This window comes from Hevea brasiliensis, chromosome 7 (genome assembly GCF_030052815.1).
Source record: "Hevea brasiliensis isolate MT/VB/25A 57/8 chromosome 7, ASM3005281v1, whole genome shotgun sequence".
Taxonomy (NCBI): Eukaryota; Viridiplantae; Streptophyta; class Magnoliopsida; order Malpighiales; family Euphorbiaceae; genus Hevea; species Hevea brasiliensis.
In genome coordinates, this window is record NC_079499.1 from 18,082,460 (window position 1) to 18,106,872 (window position 24,413).

Sequence of the window (24,413 nt, forward strand, 5' to 3'; positions counted from 1 at the left end):
TTTAATTTAAATCACTAACCTCAATTCTTTGGTTCCAATTCACCAATTCCTTCATTTTCTCCTTTCTTCTTCTTCTTCAATCTTCTTTTCTAGTTGAACTAGCAAGGTTTATAGGGAAATTCTGGGGAAATTAGGGTTAAGTGAATGGAAACCAAGTTTGAAACCAAACTTTAATGGAGGACAAAAACATAAAGAGAGAGAAATGGGAGTGGGAATGGACTGCAACTATGGGTAAGGAAGATGACCAATTTTTGTTTTCTTTTAAATTTTAATGTGTTTTTATTTAGCTTTTGACTTAGTCCAAAAAAAATAGGGAAATTAAATTTATTTTTGACATCATGCATGATGTCACAAGGATGAGGTAATAATTCAAAATTTTCATTCTTTTTCTTTTTCCTTTATTTTTCCTTATTTCTTTAATTTAATTCTACATTCCAAAATTTTCATTTTTCCAAATTTATTGGACAGTTAGGTAAAAAGTCACTTCTAGGGGTGAATTAACCAAATTGCTTATCACCGGTTTGACCCAGTTTATAAATAATTTGATATTTCTTTTGGAGTCCTGACCTAATTATTTGACCTACTTATCAACTCTTTTCTGTAATTTCTCTTTTCCAATAGCTTCACAATAGTCCTTAGGACCGTGGTGTCATAATTTCTCGTTCAAAATTAGGGTTAAGACTGACCTCGCAGTTACTTCCCGGTAAGGTCACCCATCGCTGTGACCCCCAGCTCCTTTAACTTTTTATGTATTATTTTTCTTATTTATACTTAACCTTCTAGTCAGCACTATTTATTTTCGTTCAGGGCTTTCCTAGATGTCTTAAATGTGGTTCTAATCCCCTTAATTATCTGGACCGACACCGGTCACCGGAATAGTGTAATATACTAGGCTATGCATATAGGGGTATTACACTGCTTCATGGACCACCTTTATGATCTCCCTCCTTAAGAGATGGGATCACTTGCTGATTTGCAACCACCTCTAAGCCCAAACTCATTGTCTGAGTCAGAAGATTGTCGATGCTATCTTGGGTCAGCCGAGTTCGATCTTCTGGAAAATAGATTGAAGTGCCCAAGACCTTAGCCAAATCAGGATTTCCCCGAACAGAGCGGTTCCTCTCCAATGACTGAATTAGGACTTGAGCACCTCAAGAAAGCGGTAGAGCAGCTGGGACAACTAGTCTAGAAGAGCTGTCTTCTGTGCCCGAAGAGACCGAAAGAAGAGAAGGAGCTTTAGATGGTCAAGGTGAGGGCTCTAAAATGACTTCTGCTTCTGAGGCTAGCTGCTCTTGAGGTCAGAAAGGGGAGCTCGACACTTCCACCAAAATCCGACTCTGAGCTTGGGCAGCGGCAGCGGCTGCTTTCATCCCCAGCGGAGTCGCCAAGCTATCGCAAGGGTTTTGCGATCACTGGACGATTCTCATTGAAGCGGAAAAAGTGAGGAGATTGTTGTATCGAGAGAAAACTCTAAATTTAAATATTGCTATAGCCTTGTTGCTTTCATTCGACTGCTCTTAAGTTTTCTAGAGACTTTAGAAATAAATTTTCTAAAGGATCTTATCACCAGAGCTACTAATATAGCAATTCCATATACTTAGTACTTGCGTGCTATCTCAAAGGTCCAATCTCAGTTCGTCGTTAAGACCTTGTTTTCATCATCTCCAGTAGCTCAAGTCATTTTGTCACCCCAGCTTTAGCAGTTCTAGATTTGTGGGACATCAGTATTAGCTCTCCCATCACTTCAGTTCTCCACAGGTAAGCGTTTTAACCTATCATTCTCCAAATATAACTAACCTATGTTCATGATGTAAGAACTTTTAAGATACCATGTCATGCCAAACTTGCAGGATAGGATAGCATCAATTGAACTTATCTCACAAATATCACATTTTGCTTTCTATTGTGACGTCTGCGTCACCTCAAAGAATTTTATTTTTATCTTTATCTTTATTTTTATTTTTTTTAGTACAAGAATAAAAGTTCAGGTGATATAAAAGTTACTGGAATTTCGCAAGTACTGTAAGGAGTACGGATGGAAGTGATGACATTAAGAGTTCCGATCTGGTTAAAGGGGAAAATAATTGGGATGAATAGACGTAGTTCAGGTAGGTGTAGAAAGGTTTGGGCAATTAACATGAGATCAGAAATCTAGCCAAGCTCAGATAATAAGTTACGGGATTGGAAACTGAGACAAGCTCGGATAACAAATTATGAGATCAGAAACCGAGATGAGCTCGAACAAGTAAGTTACGAGATGGGAAACCGAGATGAGCTCGAACAAGTTACGAGATCGAAAACCGAGACAAGCTCCAAACATAAGTTATGAGATCGGGAACCAAGAAAGTTCGAATAATAAAGAGTTCGGCTTAACATTCGTGATTTTTAAAACTCACTTTTCAAAATAGAGGGATCGGGAGAGAGTCCTTTCCTGAAATTCTTGTAGTTTTTAAAAATTATTCGGTATTAAATAGAGGGATCAGGAGATAGCCTATTCTTAGGTTCCCATAGTTATACATCTTATAAAACTATTCAGTGTAAAATAGAGGGATCGGGAGAGATTCTTTTCTTAAAATTCTTATAGGTTTAAAAATTATTCGGTATTAAATTAGGGGGATCGAGAGAGAGTCCTTTCCTGAAATTCCCATAGTTTCACATTTTATGGAACTGTTCGGTATTAAATTGGGGAGGTCTGGAAAGAGTCCTTTCCTTGACAATCCTGACATTTTTTTAGAATATTATAGATAAAATTTATCACACATTCTAGTGATCGATTCGCGACAGAGTCTTTCCAAGAACCTTGAATCTTATATTGAAACCCGATGGAGAGTCCTTCTCAAGGTCCTCATATTATTAAGGGAGAGTTCTTCCTTCAGTTCAGCTTAATCAAACAAATACCATTGTTCTAAAACATTAAATTGTTTAAGAAGAAATGATATGGATAAAAGTTTTACCGGTAATTATACCTATGATGAGACTTCCTTTCATTAATTGAGAGTCCTCATTAATGAAAGGAATTATCCAGGTTTTAATTAACACATCCCTTTTGAATTAGAGTCCTAATTAAAAGGAATGAAAATCTATACCCATATCGGTTCCTGCATATCCATCACGCACACACTACACCCTTAGCTATTCGAATGCCAATAATGAGGCACATAATGTGTAAACCGAGAGTCCTCCTCATTCATTATGAATCTTTAAGGACCAAATAATACCTCTTCGGAATTAGAGTCCTAATTCGAGGAGGGAGGAACTTGATAAATACATAACAAATTAAATAAACACAACATCAATTCACTGTAGAGTCATTCCATATACTAGTGTTTTTTGGTAACCTAATATGGTGAAATATCGAATGTTCCTTTTATCAATATAAGGGACCAACATCATAATTCTAACCCTAAAATTATCAATATTAAATTATAAAGAGTACATCATTAGATCTACTTGCCCTCTTTGAGGGATGAGGTGGGGTGTCTAACGTCTTCCCCACCCGTGCATGGACCCCGAATCTAGAATCTTTGTTTTAAAAGTGGTTTTTATAAACTTTATTTTTACAAATAATTTTCTTTAATTTTCTTCAAAATTAAAGTGGCAACTCCTCACTTTTTCTGCTTCAGTGAGAATTGTCCGGGGATCGCAAAACCCTTGCGACACCCTCCAATGATTAAGTCAATAATTAAAACTGAAATTGAGAATAATTGATTAGAGAAAACAGCGTACCTGATTATAGAGGCTTGAGTTTCTTGTATATACATCAAGAAAACTTACTATTTGGATGATAAGTGTGATTATAGTAGAAATCCAATTAAACTGGGGTTTGAAATTGTAACACCCCTCACCCGACTACAGTGTAGCCGAGCAAGGCGTGCTACATTCGGTGCCGGAGCACCCTAACTTATCTTACTTTATTTTTTTCTAAATAATTTTGAATTCATTTAATTTAATATCAATTATTTTTCGACAGAGAAACCAGTGGAGTTTCCCCTATTTTATTATCGTTTGGCGTATTTCAATATTCACCTGTTTGAAATTCAACAATATTTCTAAAATAAAATCTTATCCATGCTAATCATAATTATCTCATCAATCATTCTCATAATTTTCTCATATTTCAAATCTCATCCATACATTTCAATTTCATAATCATTTCCATACATTTCCATTCATACTCAATTCATATGTAAACATTCTCAAATTGCATAAGCAAAATTTTCAAATTTCCTTAATTTACATAATTTACAAAATAATTACAAAATTTCATAATTTACATGATATATAAATTAATTACATATGAAAAAGCTAATTAATTAATTTACATCGCATTCCTATTAATTACCTGTTCATAATATACATTACAATACAATATCTAAACATTTTATACAAAATATAAAATATGATCTATATGGGCCCTATCTACATGCATTGCTGAGGAGGTAACAAACTTTGACACTCTGCTGATCAAAACTCCCAAAATTCCCAGTCAAACGTTCATTGGGTTCTAGCTTCAGTACCTGTGCGAAGGAAACAATTCCATCGCGCTAAGCATTGCTGCTTAGTGGTGCAATAATATAACAAGGAAATAATATACAGATAAAGATAGAAATAAAATATAATTCAAATAATTAAGATTTATTTATACTTCACATGCGGTTTCTAAAATTTAATATGTTTTATCCTAATTTAGTCTTCTTTGAAAGTATTTATTTTGCCAATGTACAGTAATAATGTACAAAGAAAAATGATCTGAAAATAATAAATTTATGCTTATATTATTATATAAGTCACATTTGCAATATTTATTTATGTTATAATTTTCTTTGCTAATCTTTTAGCATTTTCTCTATACTTGCTAGGTTGTCTCAGATTGTTTCATAATAAGTAAATTTTGATATCGGTCCAGTTCATTTCGATTCTTTCTAATAAATAACTATTCTAATTTATTTTAGGTCATCTTACTCATTTATTTAATTTCTAATATTTTTTTTATTACTAATATTCTTAACTTATTTTAATAAATTTCACTGCCCAAGTAACCTATGACAGTCGACTAAATCGATAACGGGTCGTTGGCACTGGACACCGCGGTGCCTCGGGCCGTCATACCATGGGACGCGGAACGTCAACCACGTATGCAGTCAGTATGGCTAAAAAGCCATAATAACATATAATCGGGCATAAAAGCCATGAATACAGGTATAAAGCCATGAATGCGGGCATAAAGCCATGAATACGGGCATAAAGCCATAAATACAGGCATAAAGCCTTTCGCAGTACTGTTAAAACAATACCCTATTGGCATGCCAAACTATCCAATCTGACACACATGTCTAGGCAATACAAGGGCACATAATATCATTAAATATTAATATATTGTGTTTTATGACTTCATTATTTCATGATAAATTTCAATTATAATTTATACATTCATTTGATCATTTATATGATCACAATTCACATCAATTATCATTTTATACCATTGTACTCAAAATACTTCTCCTCTCTACAATAATGAGAACTAATGTCTCATTCATACATTAATATGGTTCATTTATTTATTCATTATGTTATTCATATTGATCACAATTCTAAACAATGGTTCACATGTACCATTGTATTCAAAACATTTTTCCTTTCTCATTTATACTTTCAAGAATCTACTTATGTAATTACAAATTTTATATTTCAAGTTGAGTTACTAATATTTTATGAATTCCATTTGTGATGGGCATATAAGCCCTAACTATCTATTCACATCAATTAGGTGACTTATTTTTCATGTTTCAAGTAATCCATGAATATTTCATGGATTTCAAATTTATGGCCTTAATTTCTTTTTAACAATTTTGACTAGGATGCATAGTCCACATTTGTCATACAATTCTAAGCATTTAAGCTTAGAATTGGTTCTAGGTCTTCATCTTAATTTACTAATCATTTTGATTACTATTCACCTTACTAGTCAACCAAAATGTTGACTTTTTTATACTTAATGGATATATTAATTCTAATTACACCAATATCCCACATTTTGAGTTTTACATTTGCTAGTATTAATTGCCAATTGCAATTTAAAGTCCCCTAGATGCATTTCTAAATTTTCAGTTTTTACTACCTAAGTTTACTGTTCCATTGGACAATTTTAGAGTGGAAACTGGGCTAACCTTTCTTCACCAAAGTTGTTCCTTATTGTGTCTTCTTTAATTCCCTTTTTGAATCACTCCATTTGGAGTTTTGTAGCTCAAGTTATGGTCATTTTACCATAACTGGTCGGAGTGACCTGTACCCAGATTTTCTGGGCAATTTGGTTCTGCCAGATTTGGTGACTTAAGTTTGATTGGCAATTTGACTAGGTTATGGTCATAATTTGGGTCAGATTTCTTCATGAAAGTTGTTTTTCTATATCTCAGCTTGTTACTGGTAAAATTTCAGGTCAATTGGACCTTTCTATATTGAGTTATGGCCAAATGACCAAACACTGTTCATTTGGTCATTTTGCCCAGGCAGATTGCAGGTCACCCGGATTAGGGCAAACTTTTGGTCAACTTGGTTTGGTTTTCTGGGCATGGTTTCTTCACCAAAGTTGTGCCATTATGTGTCTAGTTTCATGTCCAATTGGCCAAACACCAATTGAACCTCTACAATTCAAGTTATGGCTGCCCAAACCTACTGGACTCATGTCCAATTCTGCAGGTCACCTAGGGCAGCCACACTAAACCTAAATCCCATCACTAAACACACTTCATTTCTTGTTTACCAATAACCAAATGGTCACTAATTGACCATTAAAACTCACTTTAATCATTACATGATCAAAGTCTCAATTTCATGCTCAAACCCTAACTCCAATTTCCAATTCATGGCATACACACACCAAACTCATACCAAATCACTTTATCCATCATCTATACTCATCAATAACATAATTAAGCCACTTAATTTCATCAAAAACCAACAATCCTTAAACTTTCTCATGGCTGCCAAATTTAGAGATTTCATTTACTCAAGTTTTTCTTTTAATTTCACACAATTTTCTATTTGATTTAGCATGCTTACAAGATTAAAGAAAGAAAGAAATTGCTTAGGGCACTAACCTTGAATGGAGCAGAATTTTTTCTTGACCCAACTTAGATTTTTCCTTCACTTTCTTTAATTTTCTTGGCTGCCAAACACTTGCTCAAGATGTAGAGACAAATTTTGTAGAAGTGGACTTAGGGTTTCAAGTGAGATTTGGGTGGGTTATAAAGCTTGGTTAAGCTTTAATGGTGGTAAGGGTGAGGAGAGCTACGGATGGAAGAAGAAAGTAAAAGGAAAACTAATTTCTTTCTTTCATTTCTGCCCATTTAACTCATTTTAAGTGAGTTATAGCCATGTGTCACCATGTGATTGGGTGGAGGCACACTAATGACATCATGTGATGTCATAATTCCCAATTTCTTTTATTTTTCTTTTCTACTCATTTTCAATTCAATTTTTAACAATATTTATTCATATTTTAGATCATAATAATTATTTACTTAACTGGACAAGTCGGTCAAAAATCACCTCTGAAGGCGAAATGACCAAAATGCCCTCCGTTTGGCTTAACAGACTAAAATTGTCTGTACCGATTGAAAAAAATTTCTAAACATTTTCTTGGCATTCTAATGTCATAGAAACTTCAATGACCCTTCTTTGGAGTCCAAAAAATTATTTTATGAATTTTTCCCCGGGTTTAGGGCTCCTAGTTGCGAGAACCGCAACTTCCCACTAGGTTACCCATCGTTAGGGCACCGGCTCATTTAACTTAGTTGTATTTTATTTCTAACATTTTTTCTAAATTTTTCTTATTAATATTTGAGTTATTTATGACTCCTCACTCTAGTCTAATTATTTTTCCGGACGTTCTAACTGTCCGGACCGACACCGATCATCGGAACAGTAGAATGTAAGGAATTGCTACAGTGAGGGTGTTACTGAAATCAATTAATTAGGAATGCTTATTTTCGATGGATAATATTTATATTTTAGAGTGTTGTTATATTGCATATATCTTATTTTTTTATTATTTTGTAATTAACAATATTATTCCTTATATTTATTAATAACTTTGTGCTTTAGTCTTTGATTATAAAATTATAAATTCATCATCACATTTTATTCTTTCACATTCTAAGCTAGACCATATTTTGTCATTGAAATATTACAATTTAACTGCAGTTAAAATTTTTATATGATAGAACACTTTTTATACTTTCCATCGATAATAATATAAAAATTAGAATATTTAATTTTAAAATAATAAGTTTCAATGCATATTTTAATGCAAAAACCTCAACAAATTTTTCTTAATTAATCCTTATTTTATTCTGATAAAGTGTCATCCTTCTAGTGAGTGAGAGAGCTATGTAAAACCCATAATAATTCTATAGGACAGTCTCATTGATTAATGGTAAGAGTGTTTTTTTTTTTAATTTAAATTTTTTAGTTTCATCATAAAGTGATAAACTTGGTATAATATACAACATTTAACTCATGAGTGATGTCCTTACCTTTATTAGAGTTTTATTATATTGACTAGCATTCCTTTGTTTCTTCCCATTTTCTCATAAAAAATTCTTAATATGAATCCTGTCCATCATGTTCTTTTATGGATTAATCACTAATCATGTCACATATATTGTTTGAATAATTTTAGATGATAATTTAAATAATCCTTATGTAATATTATTGTTTCTGGAGTTGCACCAAGTTTTTTCACTTAACATTTTAGGTCTTAAATTGGGTGTGTTTAGGAGGATTGTTGGCCTAGGTTTAGTTTGAACCTTCATTGTTAAGTTTTTCCTAATTATTAATAAAATTTTATTAAAAAAAAAATCTATAAGGAGCATTATTTTTCATTGCTTCTGGTGTATATTATAAATTTTCCAAAAATGTTGGACTTTAGCAATATCATCACATTAATTAACCCATAGTTGTGATATTTTTGGAAACAGGTGACAAATGCAGTGGATCATGTTCAAAGTGGTACAGATGCTCTTAGAACTGCAAAGAGCTTGCAAAAGAAATCCAGGAAATGCATGATGATTTCCATTCTTTTGCTTTTGATTATTGCCATTATCATTGTGCTTTCTATTTTGAAACCTTGGAAGAAGTAACCAACAAGGGAAACTAATTTTGCTCTTCTCTATGCAAATTACCAACACAGGAAAGTAGCCAAGGGAAACAGTATTTGGGTATTTCTCCCTTTTTTTTTTTAGATACATTATTAACAAATAATGCAAGAAACTATATTGCAGGTTGGCCTCTCTGTTTTCTGATTTTGCTAATAAATAATTCTAGATGTTACATTTACTAAGTATGCAATCCTCTCATTATAAACCCATGAAGAAAGGCCTCTAAGATTTTTTTTTTTTTTTTAAATTGACATTGATAATATTCATTCACATTTATTTGGTTTATTTTGAACACATTTTATTTTCAATTGTAATAATTAAAAAATAATTATCCATACAGTTCATCATAACAAAGTTAGATATTAAAACTTAGTTGTTGTTCCATAATTAAAATAAATTTTATAAAACTTGCAATACAGCGAAGAAAACACGCATATTCAGGTGTTGGAAACATATGAAATAAACCAAATTACAGTAAACAAAAAGAGGTTCCATTTCTAACCAAAACAGAAAAGAAAAAGGGAAAAGGCTTTAGAGAACTCAATCAAGAAGCAACAATAACCCAGTGGTTTTGCCAAAAAAGATAAATGGAAAGCCCTGCAGGATGGGCTAATTGCTCGTGAAATTATTGCCATAAATTATTCACTCCCAGCTCCACGATGTAAGAAACTGGTTAATGTTCCAAATCTGAAATTTAAGACTGTTTCAGCTACATCCTTGCCTTGGCAATCACCTCGTTTCCTGCACCACTGATTTCCATGGTCACTGGTCTAGTCCATGTCTCTTTGAATTGCTCCTCAGTCACCCCTACAAAATCACTTTTCAAATTGATCACAAGACAATTATAAACAAATTTTGAAGTTAATTACAAAATTTTTTTCTTTTTAATTATGTATGGATCACTTGCCTTTGCCCATGGCAGCAGTGGAAGAGATGCCTCCCTGAACAGTTTTCAGGTACCTATCATAGAAATTTGCACCAGACCATTTCTGATGTGCAAGAGTATCAATTCCATTGCTCCTTTCCTCTCTCTGAATCCTCTCTACATATGCCAGCATTCCCCTCCTGGCATAGTCTTTGGCAAATGTATCGGTTACCAGTGCATCAGCATGGAAACCTCCCAGTGTTATGAACTGCCAACAGAATCCCAACCTAGCAATCCTGGGAATGAAATCCCTCATTTGTTCATCTGTCATTCCTGACGCATCCCAATTGAAAGATGGTGAAAGATTGTAAGCTAACATGATCTCTGGATGCATTGATTTCACGCCTTCTGCGAACTTGGTGCACTCAACCAAATCTGGGCTTGAAGTCTCCATCCAAATAATATCAGCATGAGGAGCAAAAGCCCAGCCGCGAACAACAGCAGCCATCACAGACCCTTTAAACCTGTAAAACCCTTCCCTGGTTCTTGGCAAGTCCCAGTCCCAGGAGAGATTCTTAAGCCCCATTCTTTCAGCAATCTCTCGGCCCTGCTCATAGGATAGGCACTTATCATAGCTAGAATAATTCATCCATTCATTCAATCTCCTCCTCCTCTCATCTTCTCTAATATTCATGTTCTTGATTGCATCCGTTACACATTCAGAGAAAGTCTTGAGCTGTGCCATTGCGAGCCAATTATCCTCCAGTGCTTGAAGTTCAACTCCTGTTTTCCCAGTCGCCATTGCATCTGCCAAAAGGGTAGCCAAACTTTTCCCTCGAAGATTTGGATTGGTAGCACCCAAAATGAACTGATGATCTGTAGTATCCACATTGGTTTGGATCAAATTAGCTGCAACTGCATCAGTCCTAGCCACCAACACAGTCTCCACCCCCATAACATCAAATTGAAGCCTTGCTGCTACAAGCCTGTTAATGTGTTCACTAACTGCAACAAGAACTTTTCCTGCCATATGACCACATTTCTTGGTCACTGAGGACTGGTCCTCAATATGAACGCCAGCAGCTCCACGCTCCACAAAAAGCTTGCAAAGCTTAACAGTTGCTGTAGTGCCACCAAATCCAGTATCCCCGTCGGCTATAATTGGCTTCAGATAATCAACATAAGGGGTCCTAGCCCTCTCCTCGCGGCTCATGCTCATTCTCGCCTCTCTTTGCTTCCTATCATGGTACTGTTGAGCGAAAAACAGGTGCTCTACTTTGTTAGGAACAGTATCATAAGGATAATCAGCGAGGTCAGGACCTGGTTCGTTGGTTGTGGTGTGTGTAGACGAGCACTGCCAACCAGAAACGTAAATGGTGTCCAAGTATTTGGCCATCATGGCCACTTGGACAGGGTCAAGTGCACCAAATGTTCTTGAAGTAGTGCCATTGGCTTGGTGGGTCTTAAGGGTTCTCCACAACTTCTTTGCCATCTCGTTCGAGCCATAGCTTTGTTTGAGGTTGCCTCGTAAAGCCACCACGTCTCTTGCTGTGTATGGTCGCTTGGTTAGCCTGAACCTCTCTGAGTTCCACCATGCTTGAACCTCTGCAACCTCGGCCTCGAATCTTCCTTCTTCGTCCATTATCTGCTTGAAATATGTGAAGAACTTAATTAAGGTATATGAAAGTTAAAACTTAAGATAGTATGCGGGATACAAACACACACTCATATATATGATTAAAAAAACACTTAATTACATTAGATTCATAGGGAGATTATTGGGTATTTTCCATCTACTAATTAAACATCATACACTAATTATACACATAGAAATCTCTTAATTAATGAACAGTTGAATGCATATTCATTTGAATGAAAAAGTATTAAAATATATTTAATAATTTCTTAATTTATATATCACACTTATATAAGGTGAATTTCAGTTAAATAAAAAAATCGATAAATATATATTAAAATATTGTTACTTCAATTCATCACAATTTTTTTAGTAGAAGGATTTGAAAAATTCGAACTTAAGTAGGTGATATGAATAATATCCTTTCATCAAATGAGTCTAAGCCATAAATTTAAAATGTAAAATATATAATAATATTTTTTACTTTATTTATAAATTTCACATTTTTATATTTTAAATTCATAATAAAAACTTATAAAAAAAATTCCCACCAGATGTAGCGAATAATTTGGTGTTTTCTTTTATTCCCTGGATGTTGGATCGTAACATCCATCCTCATCACTTATGGTATGAGCAAATGGGGAAGTCCCTGTTGGACAGCCTAAATGGCAGATCAATTAGAGTCAGACGCAGAGACGTGAGGACAAATACTATGTTCTACCTCAGCTAACAATTAACTAAAAGTAGGGTGGGAAACTACAACTTGGCAACTTTGTCATTTGGCTGCAGAATTAATAGCAAAATTGTTGTCCTTCAACAATGATCTCTTTTCAGTTTCTGGGATAACTCTTTGAATCTAATGGAAGCAAATAATTTATGAAGATTTATTCTAATCAACAAATATCCAATATCCTCTAACAAAATTCAACTAGCTAGTTGCCCATAATTTTTTTTATGTTAAAAATAAGTTAATAAAACTAGAATTGTGAGGTATTAAGTTCAAATAAAAAATGAATTTATTGTTATTTTGTAAGTTAAAATTTAAATCTTAAAATTATATGAAAATTAACTTTCTCACTATAATAAAATTAGATTTAATAAGGATTTTTCTTGCTTAAATTTGTTTCATCATGAGTCCAAGATCCAAGATATGTGGTATGATCTACTCATTAAATATATTAGTTTCACAAATTTATATTTAGTATTCATGATAAATCAGGTCTAAATAAAAATTTCCTGCCTTTAACGATAAGCATTATATATTGTTAACTATTTAAAATATGTTGTTAATAACAATTAGTAAGCATCTACTGATGTGTATAGATCTTATAACTTAAAGTTTTTAACAGCACTTTCACATTAATTTATAACACTATTATAAATTATAAATGATGTTGTATATTTTATTTATTATTTTATATGTTACCTTGATATTTTTTATTACTTTAACATCATTTATAAAATGGTATCAAAAAAGTGTTATTAAAGCTTAGGTTTGTTAGGTTTACATTTTCTTTAATTATATATAAATAATTTATTTATTATTTAAAAGAAAAATAAATTCCAAAGAAAAAAATACTTACAAATAATACCAAAAACTAAGCTGCACTACTCCAACCCTTTCTTTTAAAAATTTTCCGTTATACTAAAGAAAAATCAATCATCCTAACCAACACGCAGGCCTAGCTGAAGTGGTTTGGAGATAAAGAGTATCTGAGTGGCTCTTTTTATAAAAATTACAAAATGCCACATAAACATGATGCAAGAATGTCATTAACTAAGCCTAAATGTTAATTAATAATTAAACACTAACTAAATTATTTTGGTAAGAAAGCAAAGCAACCAATAATCCAAGATATTGATGTCATAAATTCATAACCTCAACCCGTTTCTTTCGAACAAGAAAAGAGAGGTGGAAGAAACAAAAGAAAACAATCATATTAAAATGGATTGAGCTCTCCATAAAGGAAATGCGTTGCAAGTAAAAGCGAACAAAATGAATTCCAAAAGAGAATTGCCAAATGATTGAAGCATAGAAGGTAAGAGAAGAGAGTTGAGAAGGGTACCATTGAAGGAACAGAGAAAGAAGCAGCCATGTCTAAAGCTTTATATGTTGTGAAGAAGAAGAAGAAGAAGAAGAAGAAAGTTTTAATGTTAAAGAAGAGAAGAAGTATAAGTTCATGCAAAAGAGTCTGAATAAGCACATGAATTTATAACAGAAGAAGGTGATGAAGATGGCTGCTGCAATCTCTGGATAAAGAGAAAATACAAAAACCAAGAAATTTCCAGTGATGTTTCCTCTAAAAAATAATATAAATATTATCTTGATAATAAATAAATTTTGAATTGTTAACTTCAGAAAGCAATTGAAACATGTCCCTTGGGAGCTGCATTTGCAGGCACGTATTTTTCCAATCCAGGCCATATGCCACCACCATGCACTTTTCTTGTTTCTTTTTCTCTATGATGTCATCATTTATATTCATGCTTCAACTGATTTCTGTTTTTCTGTTTGGTTTTTCTTAATCTGCCTCTGTATATTTGTTTGCTCCACAGTGAAAGCCAGTTACTTCATATTTACTTTTTATCGCGACCAGTTACTTTATATATATCAAAATGTTAGCAAAAAGTATATATGATCAATTCAATTAATTTAAAATTAAGTTTTAATTATCCGCAGAAACTAGAATCTTCTCTCTAAAATTCTTTCTCTACAAAAGCTCTCTCAACTCACAATCAAATCTGAGGGAGGGCTTCTTGTTGGTGAGTGGTGACGACCCCTCCCTCTCTCCTTCCTTTAGATCTTTTCTTCTTCCATTCTTTTCTTGTTTTTGTGTTTTTATTTTTTTGTTTTCTTTTAATAACTCTCAAATTTGTGCCGTTCTAAAACGGATATTGAGAATTTGTTCTCATTTATGTTCTTCTTAATAGATCTTGAATTTATTTCTATCAATTTTTACATTCTATTCTAAGAGTTTGGTTTTTAGTTATTATAAATAAAGTATGATAATTGATTTTGATGTCTCAAAATATATCCAAGAGGGGGGTGAATTAGACTTTAAAAATAATTTTTTGGTTCTTGCTCAAAACTTTTGAAAAATTACAGCTTGGTTCAACTTAATTGTTTAATATAAAATATGAATAATACAGCTCTATTGATAAGTTGATTCAAATTTAGGTCATATGCAATCAGTATACTGATCTAACACATTATATTGTCATTCAGTAGAAATTTCAGTAATTTGGATAAGTTTACAACACAGCAAACAGAGCAATACACCAGATATATTAATTGACAGCAAATCAAACAATAAGCAGATTAAATCAGATGTCAGCAGATTCAGCAGTAAACCAATTTTCTCAATTTGCAGCAAGGTTAACAATAAACAGTATCAACTTTCATATCAGCAAAAACACATCAATCAGAAAGTTAAAATGCATAAATGTAAAGAGTAAGGGTTGAGAAAATTGAATACTGAAATTTTACAGTGGTTTGGCTCAACTAGCCTACATCCACTCTCTCAAAGATCCCACTTTGAGTCTTCACTTCACTATTCTTCTCTTTTAAAGGCAAGAGACAAAAGCCCTTTACAAATCTTCTCACCAAAACTTTTACAAGTAGCTTCACACTTCTACCAAGTGTTATCCCAAACACTTTTTCACAATCAAGCTTCAATATGTGCTTGAATGACCTCTCATAAATGATAATAAAGTGTTTAAAACTCGCTCTCACTCAATACAACAAAATCTATAAAGAAGAGATGTGTAGATAAGCCAATGATGAGCAATAAAAACACTTTGAGCACTTTGAATGAAAGCTTTTATAATTTTGAACAGTAGAGAGACTTTCATTTTGTGCCAAATGACCAAGGATATGTGTATTTATAGCTTTGGAATGTTTTTTGACCGTTTGAGAACTCGTTTGAACGTTATAATTTCGAATTTCAAGAAAATAACTATTATTTTGTCTTTTTCTGCGATGTTGTGCAGAGTTGAGACAGTTAGCATACTGGAAAATGTAACAAACAAGTTAGCATACCAAAACAAGTAGCAAACCAGTTAGCATACCAGGAAAACTTTTCTACACAACTTTCAAAACTTTAAAATTTTATACCAAATCATAATCAAATGCTTTTAGGCCATTAATGATATTCAAAAGAAAATCTTTTGAGGGATTGAAAATAAGTATCATTGACTTCTACTCCTCAATTCTTTTCACAAGCAATCCTAAAAGTTAAAACTAACTTCTATACTATATGGACCTTCAAATTTGATCTTCAATACAGCTTTAGAAGGTAACATTTTTTTTTTATCTCCTTTGATTTGTCCTGTGTTATTTTAAAATGTTATCCTTTCTTTAAAAGCACGAATCCATCATGAAATCCTTGAGTCTTTTTTTTTTTTTTTGTTCTTTGAGAAGCATAACACTTAAAACAATATTAGTTTGATTCTAGTTGAGTTTTGGTATCATCAAAATCTATGCTCCTTTGAGCTTGTGGGGTCAACAGATTTTATTTTGTTAGAAATTTTATATCTTAATTTGCAGATATGGATCTTTTACCAATAGAGTCTAGCAGTACCACATATTCCTCTATTGACTCACAGTGACTTGAATTCATTTGTGTATGCATTAAGTTCCTACAAAAACAATTCAAATATGAAAGATTCAGAGAGATTATTTTATCATCCAAATAAATAAAGTCTAAATAAATAAAGGACCAGTAAAATCTGATAGTGCAGCCTCTTCGTGCATAATAGTTTGAACTCATTTATACATGTATGCATCAAATTGTTGTAAAAACAGTTGAGGCATAAAAAATTCAAAAAGATTATTTTGCTATCCAAAATAAATAAAGAATTGTATTTTCATAATTATTTGTAATGCTTAAACTTTTGATTTTATTAATGAATTTATGTTTTCTTACAAATAAAAAGTTTTGATAATAAAAAAAAAGGTTTTTTTTTTTTTAATTATTGTTGTATATATAAAGAATTATCGCCAAATGGAGTGGAAGAAGATGTTCACGTAACTGAAGCTGAACCACGTTGTCAACTTCTCTTCACCCAACACGGCATTGGTCGAAGTGAGAGTCTGAAAATGGATACAGTTGAACAACGAAAAATTATGTACTCAGAAAGAAAATGAAATTTCCATTCTTATATCTTAATATTGTCTGAAAGAAAATTCTCCTTTTAAATATTGAGATAATTATATTTATAATATTAAAAAAATTAAAGATTAATCTTTAACATCATTAATTTTTTTTTATTTTACAATTCAGATTAAACATGAAGTAAGTTACATATTTAAATAAATATATAATATATAAAATTTACAATAAAATCATCTCTTAAATTTAAAAAATAAAATAAAATAATTTCCTCATATGATTAATAATTATAAAATAATTCAATCTTAAAATTATACTTATTATTAATAACACTGCAATTTTTATTAAAAAATTAGCATTTAATATATTAAATTAAATTTGAAATCCTTCAACGAACTATAATAATTTATCAAAGATGAGCAAAATAATTGAATGAAAATTTCATAAAATTATAATATTCTCCCAATAAATTTGAAGAGTTAGAGCTTACCTTTTCTCGTGGGAAATTGGTCACAGAGATGACGACAGAAATGCTTAGAAGAAATTGGAATTGGTAGTCCCGAGGAGAAACTATGTCGATAACCCTATCTTCTTTTGCATCTATCACTATTTGATTTATTATTATTATTATTTTTATTTGGAAGAAGTTGTGACTATTATAATTTTAATTTTGTATAAAAATAAATTCAATCATTTTAAATTAAATATTTATATTTCTTTATTTATTATTTTAATTATATCATATGTATATATTGTCGAGAAATCACTATATTTTATATTAAAATATTTAATTAATGAATAGGGAGATTTAAATTTAAACTCTCAACCTTTTAACTTGAGAGACTCTGATAATAATATTAAGAAACTATGTAATTTATAAAATTTAAACTTTATATGCAAGGATTTCAAGAAAAATTTTTATATTTCTGTTATATATTAATTAATTATATGTAAATTTTAATATAAATATTTAATTTTAAATAGAATAAATCAAAATTATATTAAATGCGGATTAAAAAAAATAAAAGAAGACAATTTGATTCTATCCTAAACCTTTTCTCTCAATCTTCATATAGTTGTCGTCACCAATCATCCATTCTTATCTCTGCCGCTATATTCTGTATTTTTAAATTGGAATGGTAGACAATTTAATTTACTAATTTTTTTAATATAATATAAAAATAATTGATTGATTTATTTGTCTGATTAATCCTCTGCATAATTTGACAAAAATATTGACTAAATAATTGGAAATTATGTTAAGATATAAAAGAATCAGAAAATTAAATTATATAATTGTAAATTGTAAATTTTATCTTAAATTTAATCCATTTTACTGATATTTTGGTCAAATTTTTAAAATAATACATCTAATATAAATTTGAATTTATATTAGAACAACTTAATAATAGTTAGATTAAATTTATATCGAGATGTGTGTAAAATTAATTAAAATATATATAAAAAATATTTGAATTTAAATAAAATATTTAATCTAATACTACTTTCATCCATTTTTATTTATTATATTTAGGTTTTACACAAAAAATAATGAAATAATTAGATAACCTCATTTTTATAAAAACATATTATTAATTGATTTTAAATTAACTATTATTTTACTTAATTACTCTTTATATAAAGATTTATTATATTTAATAGAGGTAAAAGATAAAATTAAAAAAAATAATTAATACTTATTAATTTTTTAAATGTGACAGATAATTTTTTATTAAAAAAAACTTAAATATCAAATGAAAATGATCTTGGTAGCCGTCCTGATAGTACTGTTCAGGTTTAAATTTAATCTATAATCTAATGCCATTTCCTAATATTGAAATTTCTTTATCGATAATTATGCCAACATAGTAGCAAGATTCAAAAGGCACAACCGAGTATTGAAATGAAATTCCCCAATACCTTAAATTATTGTTGGATTGATGCAGAATTACGCAGCACAAGATCGACCAGATTTCTTCTTTATTGTGAACATAAATGTGAGCTTGATGTTAAATAAATCATCTTAATCTTGAAATTAATTGTCATCGTCATCATCATATAGAATAAAATTATGTATTTTACTCAATTATGACAAGGTTCCAGGTTCAACCATGTATACCCTGGCATTGTACTACATGCTAAAAACTCCTCTGGAGGAAACACTCTTGCCACAAAACTTTGTTAATGGTGATGATGCCTATAGGAATTCAAGATTTAAGCTGATACCTTATATTTCCAAGGTCAGTAAAACTCAATTCCAAATATTAAAATTTCTTCCTTTTGCATTCGCATATAACTCGATGGTCATGCTTCTTTTTTCCTCACATTTAGCATTGAATGTGATGTGTTTTCTCAGGGATCATGGATTGTGAAGCAGACTGTTGGCAAGGAAAGCTTGCTTGGCGGGGCAAGCATTAGAAGTAAATTATTTTCGCGGGAAAAACTACCTAGAGGTAGATTACTAGATTATAATCATCATATAACACAAGTAAACTGTAATCATTTGAGTTTCAAAATGTTAAACCTTTCAATGTGTCTAAGTTTCAGCTTGAAGTGGATGTTGGATCTTCCACAGTTGCCGGAGGGGTGGTCAGCCTTGTTCTGGGATACCTGACCAACTTAGTGATAGAAATGGCATTTTTTATACAGGTTAAACTGAAAAGTTAGCTATGAAATGTTCTGTTCTTCTAGAAAAGTTAACTTGTAAATTGCAAGAATAAAAAGAAGGAAAACAGCTAACTGTTCAATTTTACCCTTAACGTAAGCATCATCACGCGATAAGGCTGTGTTTTGGTAGACACATAATCCTTGCATCATTAGAAGAATTAATATTTGTTTTTGTTAGAAAATAGTTAAGGGTGCGGGGACAATGCCACTCAGCCACTGTTATATAGTACAGTATGGAGGCATCCAAGCAAGTGGAGGTAGTGCATTGCACATCCTTATCGTGTGATGCAAGGATTTGTGATGCAAGGAAGACACAATCCAAGCATGTGAGCAATACTTGGAATCCATAGAGTTACAAGGTTGTGTACCTGTCCATATGCTATAAGCATTGCCGTTTAAAAGATTACATGGCCTCATCGTGTAAAATTCACAGTTGTATTGACATCATGTGTTATGAACATTATTATCTAAAAGATTATATGACTTGACAGTGTAAATTGTAAAATTTCATTATCGTGTCGACGTCAAGGCCTAATTTTATCTAATGACCGTTTTATTTATATTTTGATTATAAATCTTAATCGTATTGAGTTAAAGTTATTTTATTTTAATTATTTATGTTTATTTATTTATTTATTTATGATGAGTAAGCAAATTTGTCCATTACCATTAATGGTTTTTCCAACTTGGAAAACCCACCTCCCAAATGTAAGGTATGGTATGAGGATTAAGTTGGTGTTGGGATTTGTGAAATGGTTGATGGACGAAGGCTAAGATAATAGTTTTAGCACTTCGAGGAGAAAACCATCCATTCTATTCTATCTCACGTACTCTTGGACATCTTTCCATTCTCTATCCATTTTCTCTTCTCCAACAATTTTCAATCTTTCAAAAGAAACATTTTACAATCTTTTTTTTTTTCTCTTTAATAAGAAAAATTTATAGAAGACACCCTATGATCAACCCACAATTAGTTATTATTTCATTTGAGTTTTTTTTAATTATTTATTGTATTTAGAAAATTAAGAAATGTTGATTTTTTTTTTAATTTTATTTTTTATCTCTATTGAGATAAAAGTTAATTTAGTCAATTTTATAAAAATAAAATTATATAATTATTTTCTTAATTAATGTGTAAAATGTAATGTAACAAATAAAAATAAATGAAGATAGTATAATTCAAGTAGAGATATTTTTTATGTTTACAATTAAATAATGTTTATCTTATACGTAATCATTTTTAAATAACATTAAAAGAATAGCACATATATTGATATTATAAAATTAAATAATTAGTCTTGAAACACTCTTAAATATAATTAAATTTTAATTGATAAAGAAAAAACTCTCATTTTTTTTAATTTCATTAATTATTTTGAGATGATAGAGATTATATTAACCGGTATTAGAAATTTATATTGGCTTAATGGTAGATCAAACTATGTATTGTTTAGTTCCTCCATCAATTTTTTTATTAGTAATGTTAATCAAATTATTATTTAGTTTTTTATTTTAGTAAAATAATTAGTTACTCCCTATAATTTTCAAAACACATTAGTTAGCTCTTATAATTTGATTCCACTAGCTATTTAGTCCCATTATTATTATTTATGTCTAAACTATACTAATCCTCTTTCCCTTATTTTTTCTCTTACCCTCTCTTATTTCTCTCTCTTCAAGTTTCTTCTCCTCTATACTCATACATTTCTCCCCCTCATTCTCTCTCTATTTTCATCTTTTAATAAAAATGGTACAAAATGTTTGCGAAAAAAGGTTAATTGATTTCCCTAAATCTCTAACTAATCAAGAAATTTTTTTTTCACAGGAAAAAAAACACAAATAATGTCCAAGGAATTGGATGTTTTACTTAAACAATTTAATATATATATATATATATATATATATATATATATATATATATATATATATATATATATATATATTTACATTTAGTCTCCACATAACAAAATTTCCATTTTTATCTAAGAATATGTTTTCCAAAATATTGTGTTTTTTAAAAATGTAAAAACCAATTAATTAGTTTCACTAAAATAGAAGGACTAAGTAATAATGAATTTCAAAATACAAGGATCAACTAATTATTTTCCTTAAAATAAAGGGACTAAATAGTAATTTGACTAGCATTAACTAACAAAAAATTTAATGGAGGGATTAAATGGTTTAACAGAAATAAAATATATGGACTAAATAGTATATTTTTTAAAATACAAAGACTAAATAGTTAATTTCATTAAAATATAAAGATTAAATGATAATTTTTGCTTTAAGTTATTACTTTGGTGATTATGTGTATGTTTGAATTGGGAACTAATTAAAAAAATTTTAAGTTAGTAAAATTAAAAAGTTAATATTATAAGTAAAAATAAATTTATTGATGCGTATTTCATAAAAAGAGGTTTTTAAAATTTAGAAGCTACTTTTTCGGCTACAATTGAAAGTGATCACTATTTTTTAGAGGAGAAATAAATAAATATATATATATATATATATATATATATATATATATATATATATATATATATATATATATATAATGTCTTTGCCCCATAATGTTAATTTCTGATTCTGCCACTTATTTAACTCTCTCTCTCTCTCTCAAAATATCTTTGGCTTCTATTGTCTAGCCTAACTTATGTCCTCAAAGCCCTTTGTCTTGGACAATGAAAATCAATCATTCTATAAGGATAAGCGGCACCAACCATCACTCCATAGCTAGGATGGGTTGTTAAATGCCAATGATCTTCAATTGGCCACTTTCTATAAGCAAACATTTGTGCCATAATCCTATAGTTCACATGATATTTTTTAGGGAAAAGAGAAGTCATATCCCAATGATGGTACACCATATATTTAGGCTTCACTAGTTGGACACCAAACCATACCTTTTTAGCATTTATGGAGGAAATCTCTCAAATGGGAGATGAAATCTTACCTTCAAATCTTCCTCACACAAACTATATTGTCTTCATCTATCACATGCATTAAAACTCTTCACAAATAAAATATAGAGCATGAATCATGGGTAAATCACTCTCTTTGAGCATGAATGCAATATCTTGCCTCGTGGTTTGGTTTCTTAACTGTGATTGGGTGGATGAAGTTTATTTATCCTTGCCAACATACTCAGAAAGTTAAAACAATTAAAAAATAATAACCACGGTACTTACAAAAATTGGATATAAACATGCACCAAGAAAACTCTAGCAAATGACTAATAAAAAAGAAAACTTCAATGCTAATAAAGGGGTACATTAAAATGCAATGACTAAAAATCCTTTATATAAGCAACTGAAATGACATCTCTATGATTGTGGTTACCATCGTAACACTTTTCAATAAATGAAAGGATATGCATTAATTACATTTTAAAATTCGAACCAATGAGAGTTACCACAAGAACACAAAGTGTCAATTAAAAATTGATATTATGGAGGGGTATGTAATAATATATGAAAATTTCACCTCTTTTGAGTGAAGGAAAACAGAGACAAACGGAGGAAAGCTGAATACAGAGCAATGTATTTCATATGAATTTTACAACTGACCAATGAGGTCTATATATACAAAGCGAAGAGTATTCTAGAGCACACCTACGACACATATTAACATTGTGAGCTACACTATATTCTCCTAACAACATTCTAAAATGACAGTTGGGCATAACAAACTAACAAATTCTTGGCGCCATTTCCATCTGAGCTAAAAAGCTAAAAATAAAATAATTTAAATTTATACATAGAGCCCCCCCCCCCCCCCCCCCCCCTCTTTCCCTTTAAGTTAGAGACGGGTGAAGTTCAACCAGGCTTAGCTTGGAAAAAAAGAAATAAAAACATGTAGTAGACAATGAATTGGTAAATACATCAGCTGGTTGAAGACATGAGGGGTGTGAACTAGGTGTAGGAATCCATTGTTTACATGACCGTAGATGACAGGGTAGTTGATGTTAATGTGCTTAGTTCTCTCATGGAAGGTTGGGTTATTGCTGATATGGATGGCTGTTTGATTATCACAATGCAATAGTCTTGGAGTTTGAACAGAAATATGGAAATCTTGGGGGAGAAAAGAAATCTATTTTAACTCGCAGGCAATACTAGCCATACTGCAATATTCAGCCTCAGCTGATGACTGACTGATTGTTATCTTCTTTGATTTCCATGAGATGAGGGATGACCTGAGAAATATGCAAAAGTCAGTGATGGATTTACGACTAGTTAGGCAAGAAACCTAGTTAATGTCATAGTAGACTGAGATGGGAAAAATACACCTTTGCAAGGACAACCCTAAAAGTGTTTTAAGACCTGAATAACAACATGCTAATGAGGGACTCTTGGCATCTGAAGATACTGACTGAGCTGTTGAACAAGAAAGGAGATATCGAGCTAAGTTAAACTTATGTATAATAATTTGCTTACAATCTGCCGACACTTCTCAGGATATGGCATAGGATCACCCATATCAGGCACAAGACGAAGAGTCTTTGCCATGGGAAAAGGAGCAGGCTTAGCATTCAAGAGGCCAACATCAATTATCATGTCCATTATATGCTTTCTTTAACTGATAAATAACCCTTTGAGAGAATGTGCTAGTTCAATACCCAGGAAATATTTTACATATCCTAGGTCTTTGATGGTAAAAACTTCATCAAAAAACTATTTTGTGGATATAATGGAACCTTTATTTGTACCGGTGATAAGAACATCATCGATATATACCAAGAGAGCTTGAAATTCCCCATTTGAAAACTTTGTAAATAAACAATGATCAGCCGAAGATTACTGAAAACCAAACTATTTGAGTTTTGTGGTGAATTGTTTATTCCATTGATGGCCTGCTTGTTTCAAGCCATAGAGTGACTAGATTAGCTTGCACGCCTGCCCTGTTTATGCCTTTTTAGAGCCCTCTGAAGGAAGCATATAGAGGTCTTCATCGATGAAACCATAGAGATAGGCATTATT

General features: G+C 31.2%; 2 protein-coding genes and 1 pseudogene across 2 annotated transcripts in view; 2 read left to right on the forward strand and 1 right to left on the reverse strand.

Moving 5' to 3' along the window:
• LOC110632164 (syntaxin-132) overlaps positions 1–9,343 on the forward strand; it is a 34,828-nt gene extending 25,485 nt beyond the window's left edge. The window contains exon 13 of the mRNA XM_021780286.2: positions 8,979–9,343. Within this exon, the coding sequence (XP_021635978.2) occupies positions 8,979–9,140 (162 nt within the window). The 3' untranslated portion in view covers positions 9,141–9,343. The remainder of the gene's footprint in view (positions 1–8,978) is intronic.
• Positions 9,344–9,578: 235 nt separating this feature from the next.
• LOC110632150 (isocitrate lyase) lies at positions 9,579–13,859 on the reverse strand. The gene is made up of 3 exons (XM_021780267.2): positions 13,726–13,859; positions 10,066–11,668; positions 9,579–9,965 (listed from the first exon to the last, which is right to left on the reverse strand). Exons 1-3 carry the CDS (start codon positions 13,753–13,755, stop codon positions 9,868–9,870), a joined length of 1,731 nt encoding a protein of 576 aa, XP_021635959.2. The 5' UTR covers positions 13,756–13,859; the 3' UTR covers positions 9,579–9,867.
• A 4,658-nt stretch (positions 13,860–18,517) lies between these two features.
• LOC131181341 (protein ENHANCED DISEASE RESISTANCE 2-like) lies at positions 18,518–23,478 on the forward strand (annotated as a pseudogene).
• The last annotated feature ends 935 nt before the right edge of the window (positions 23,479–24,413 follow it).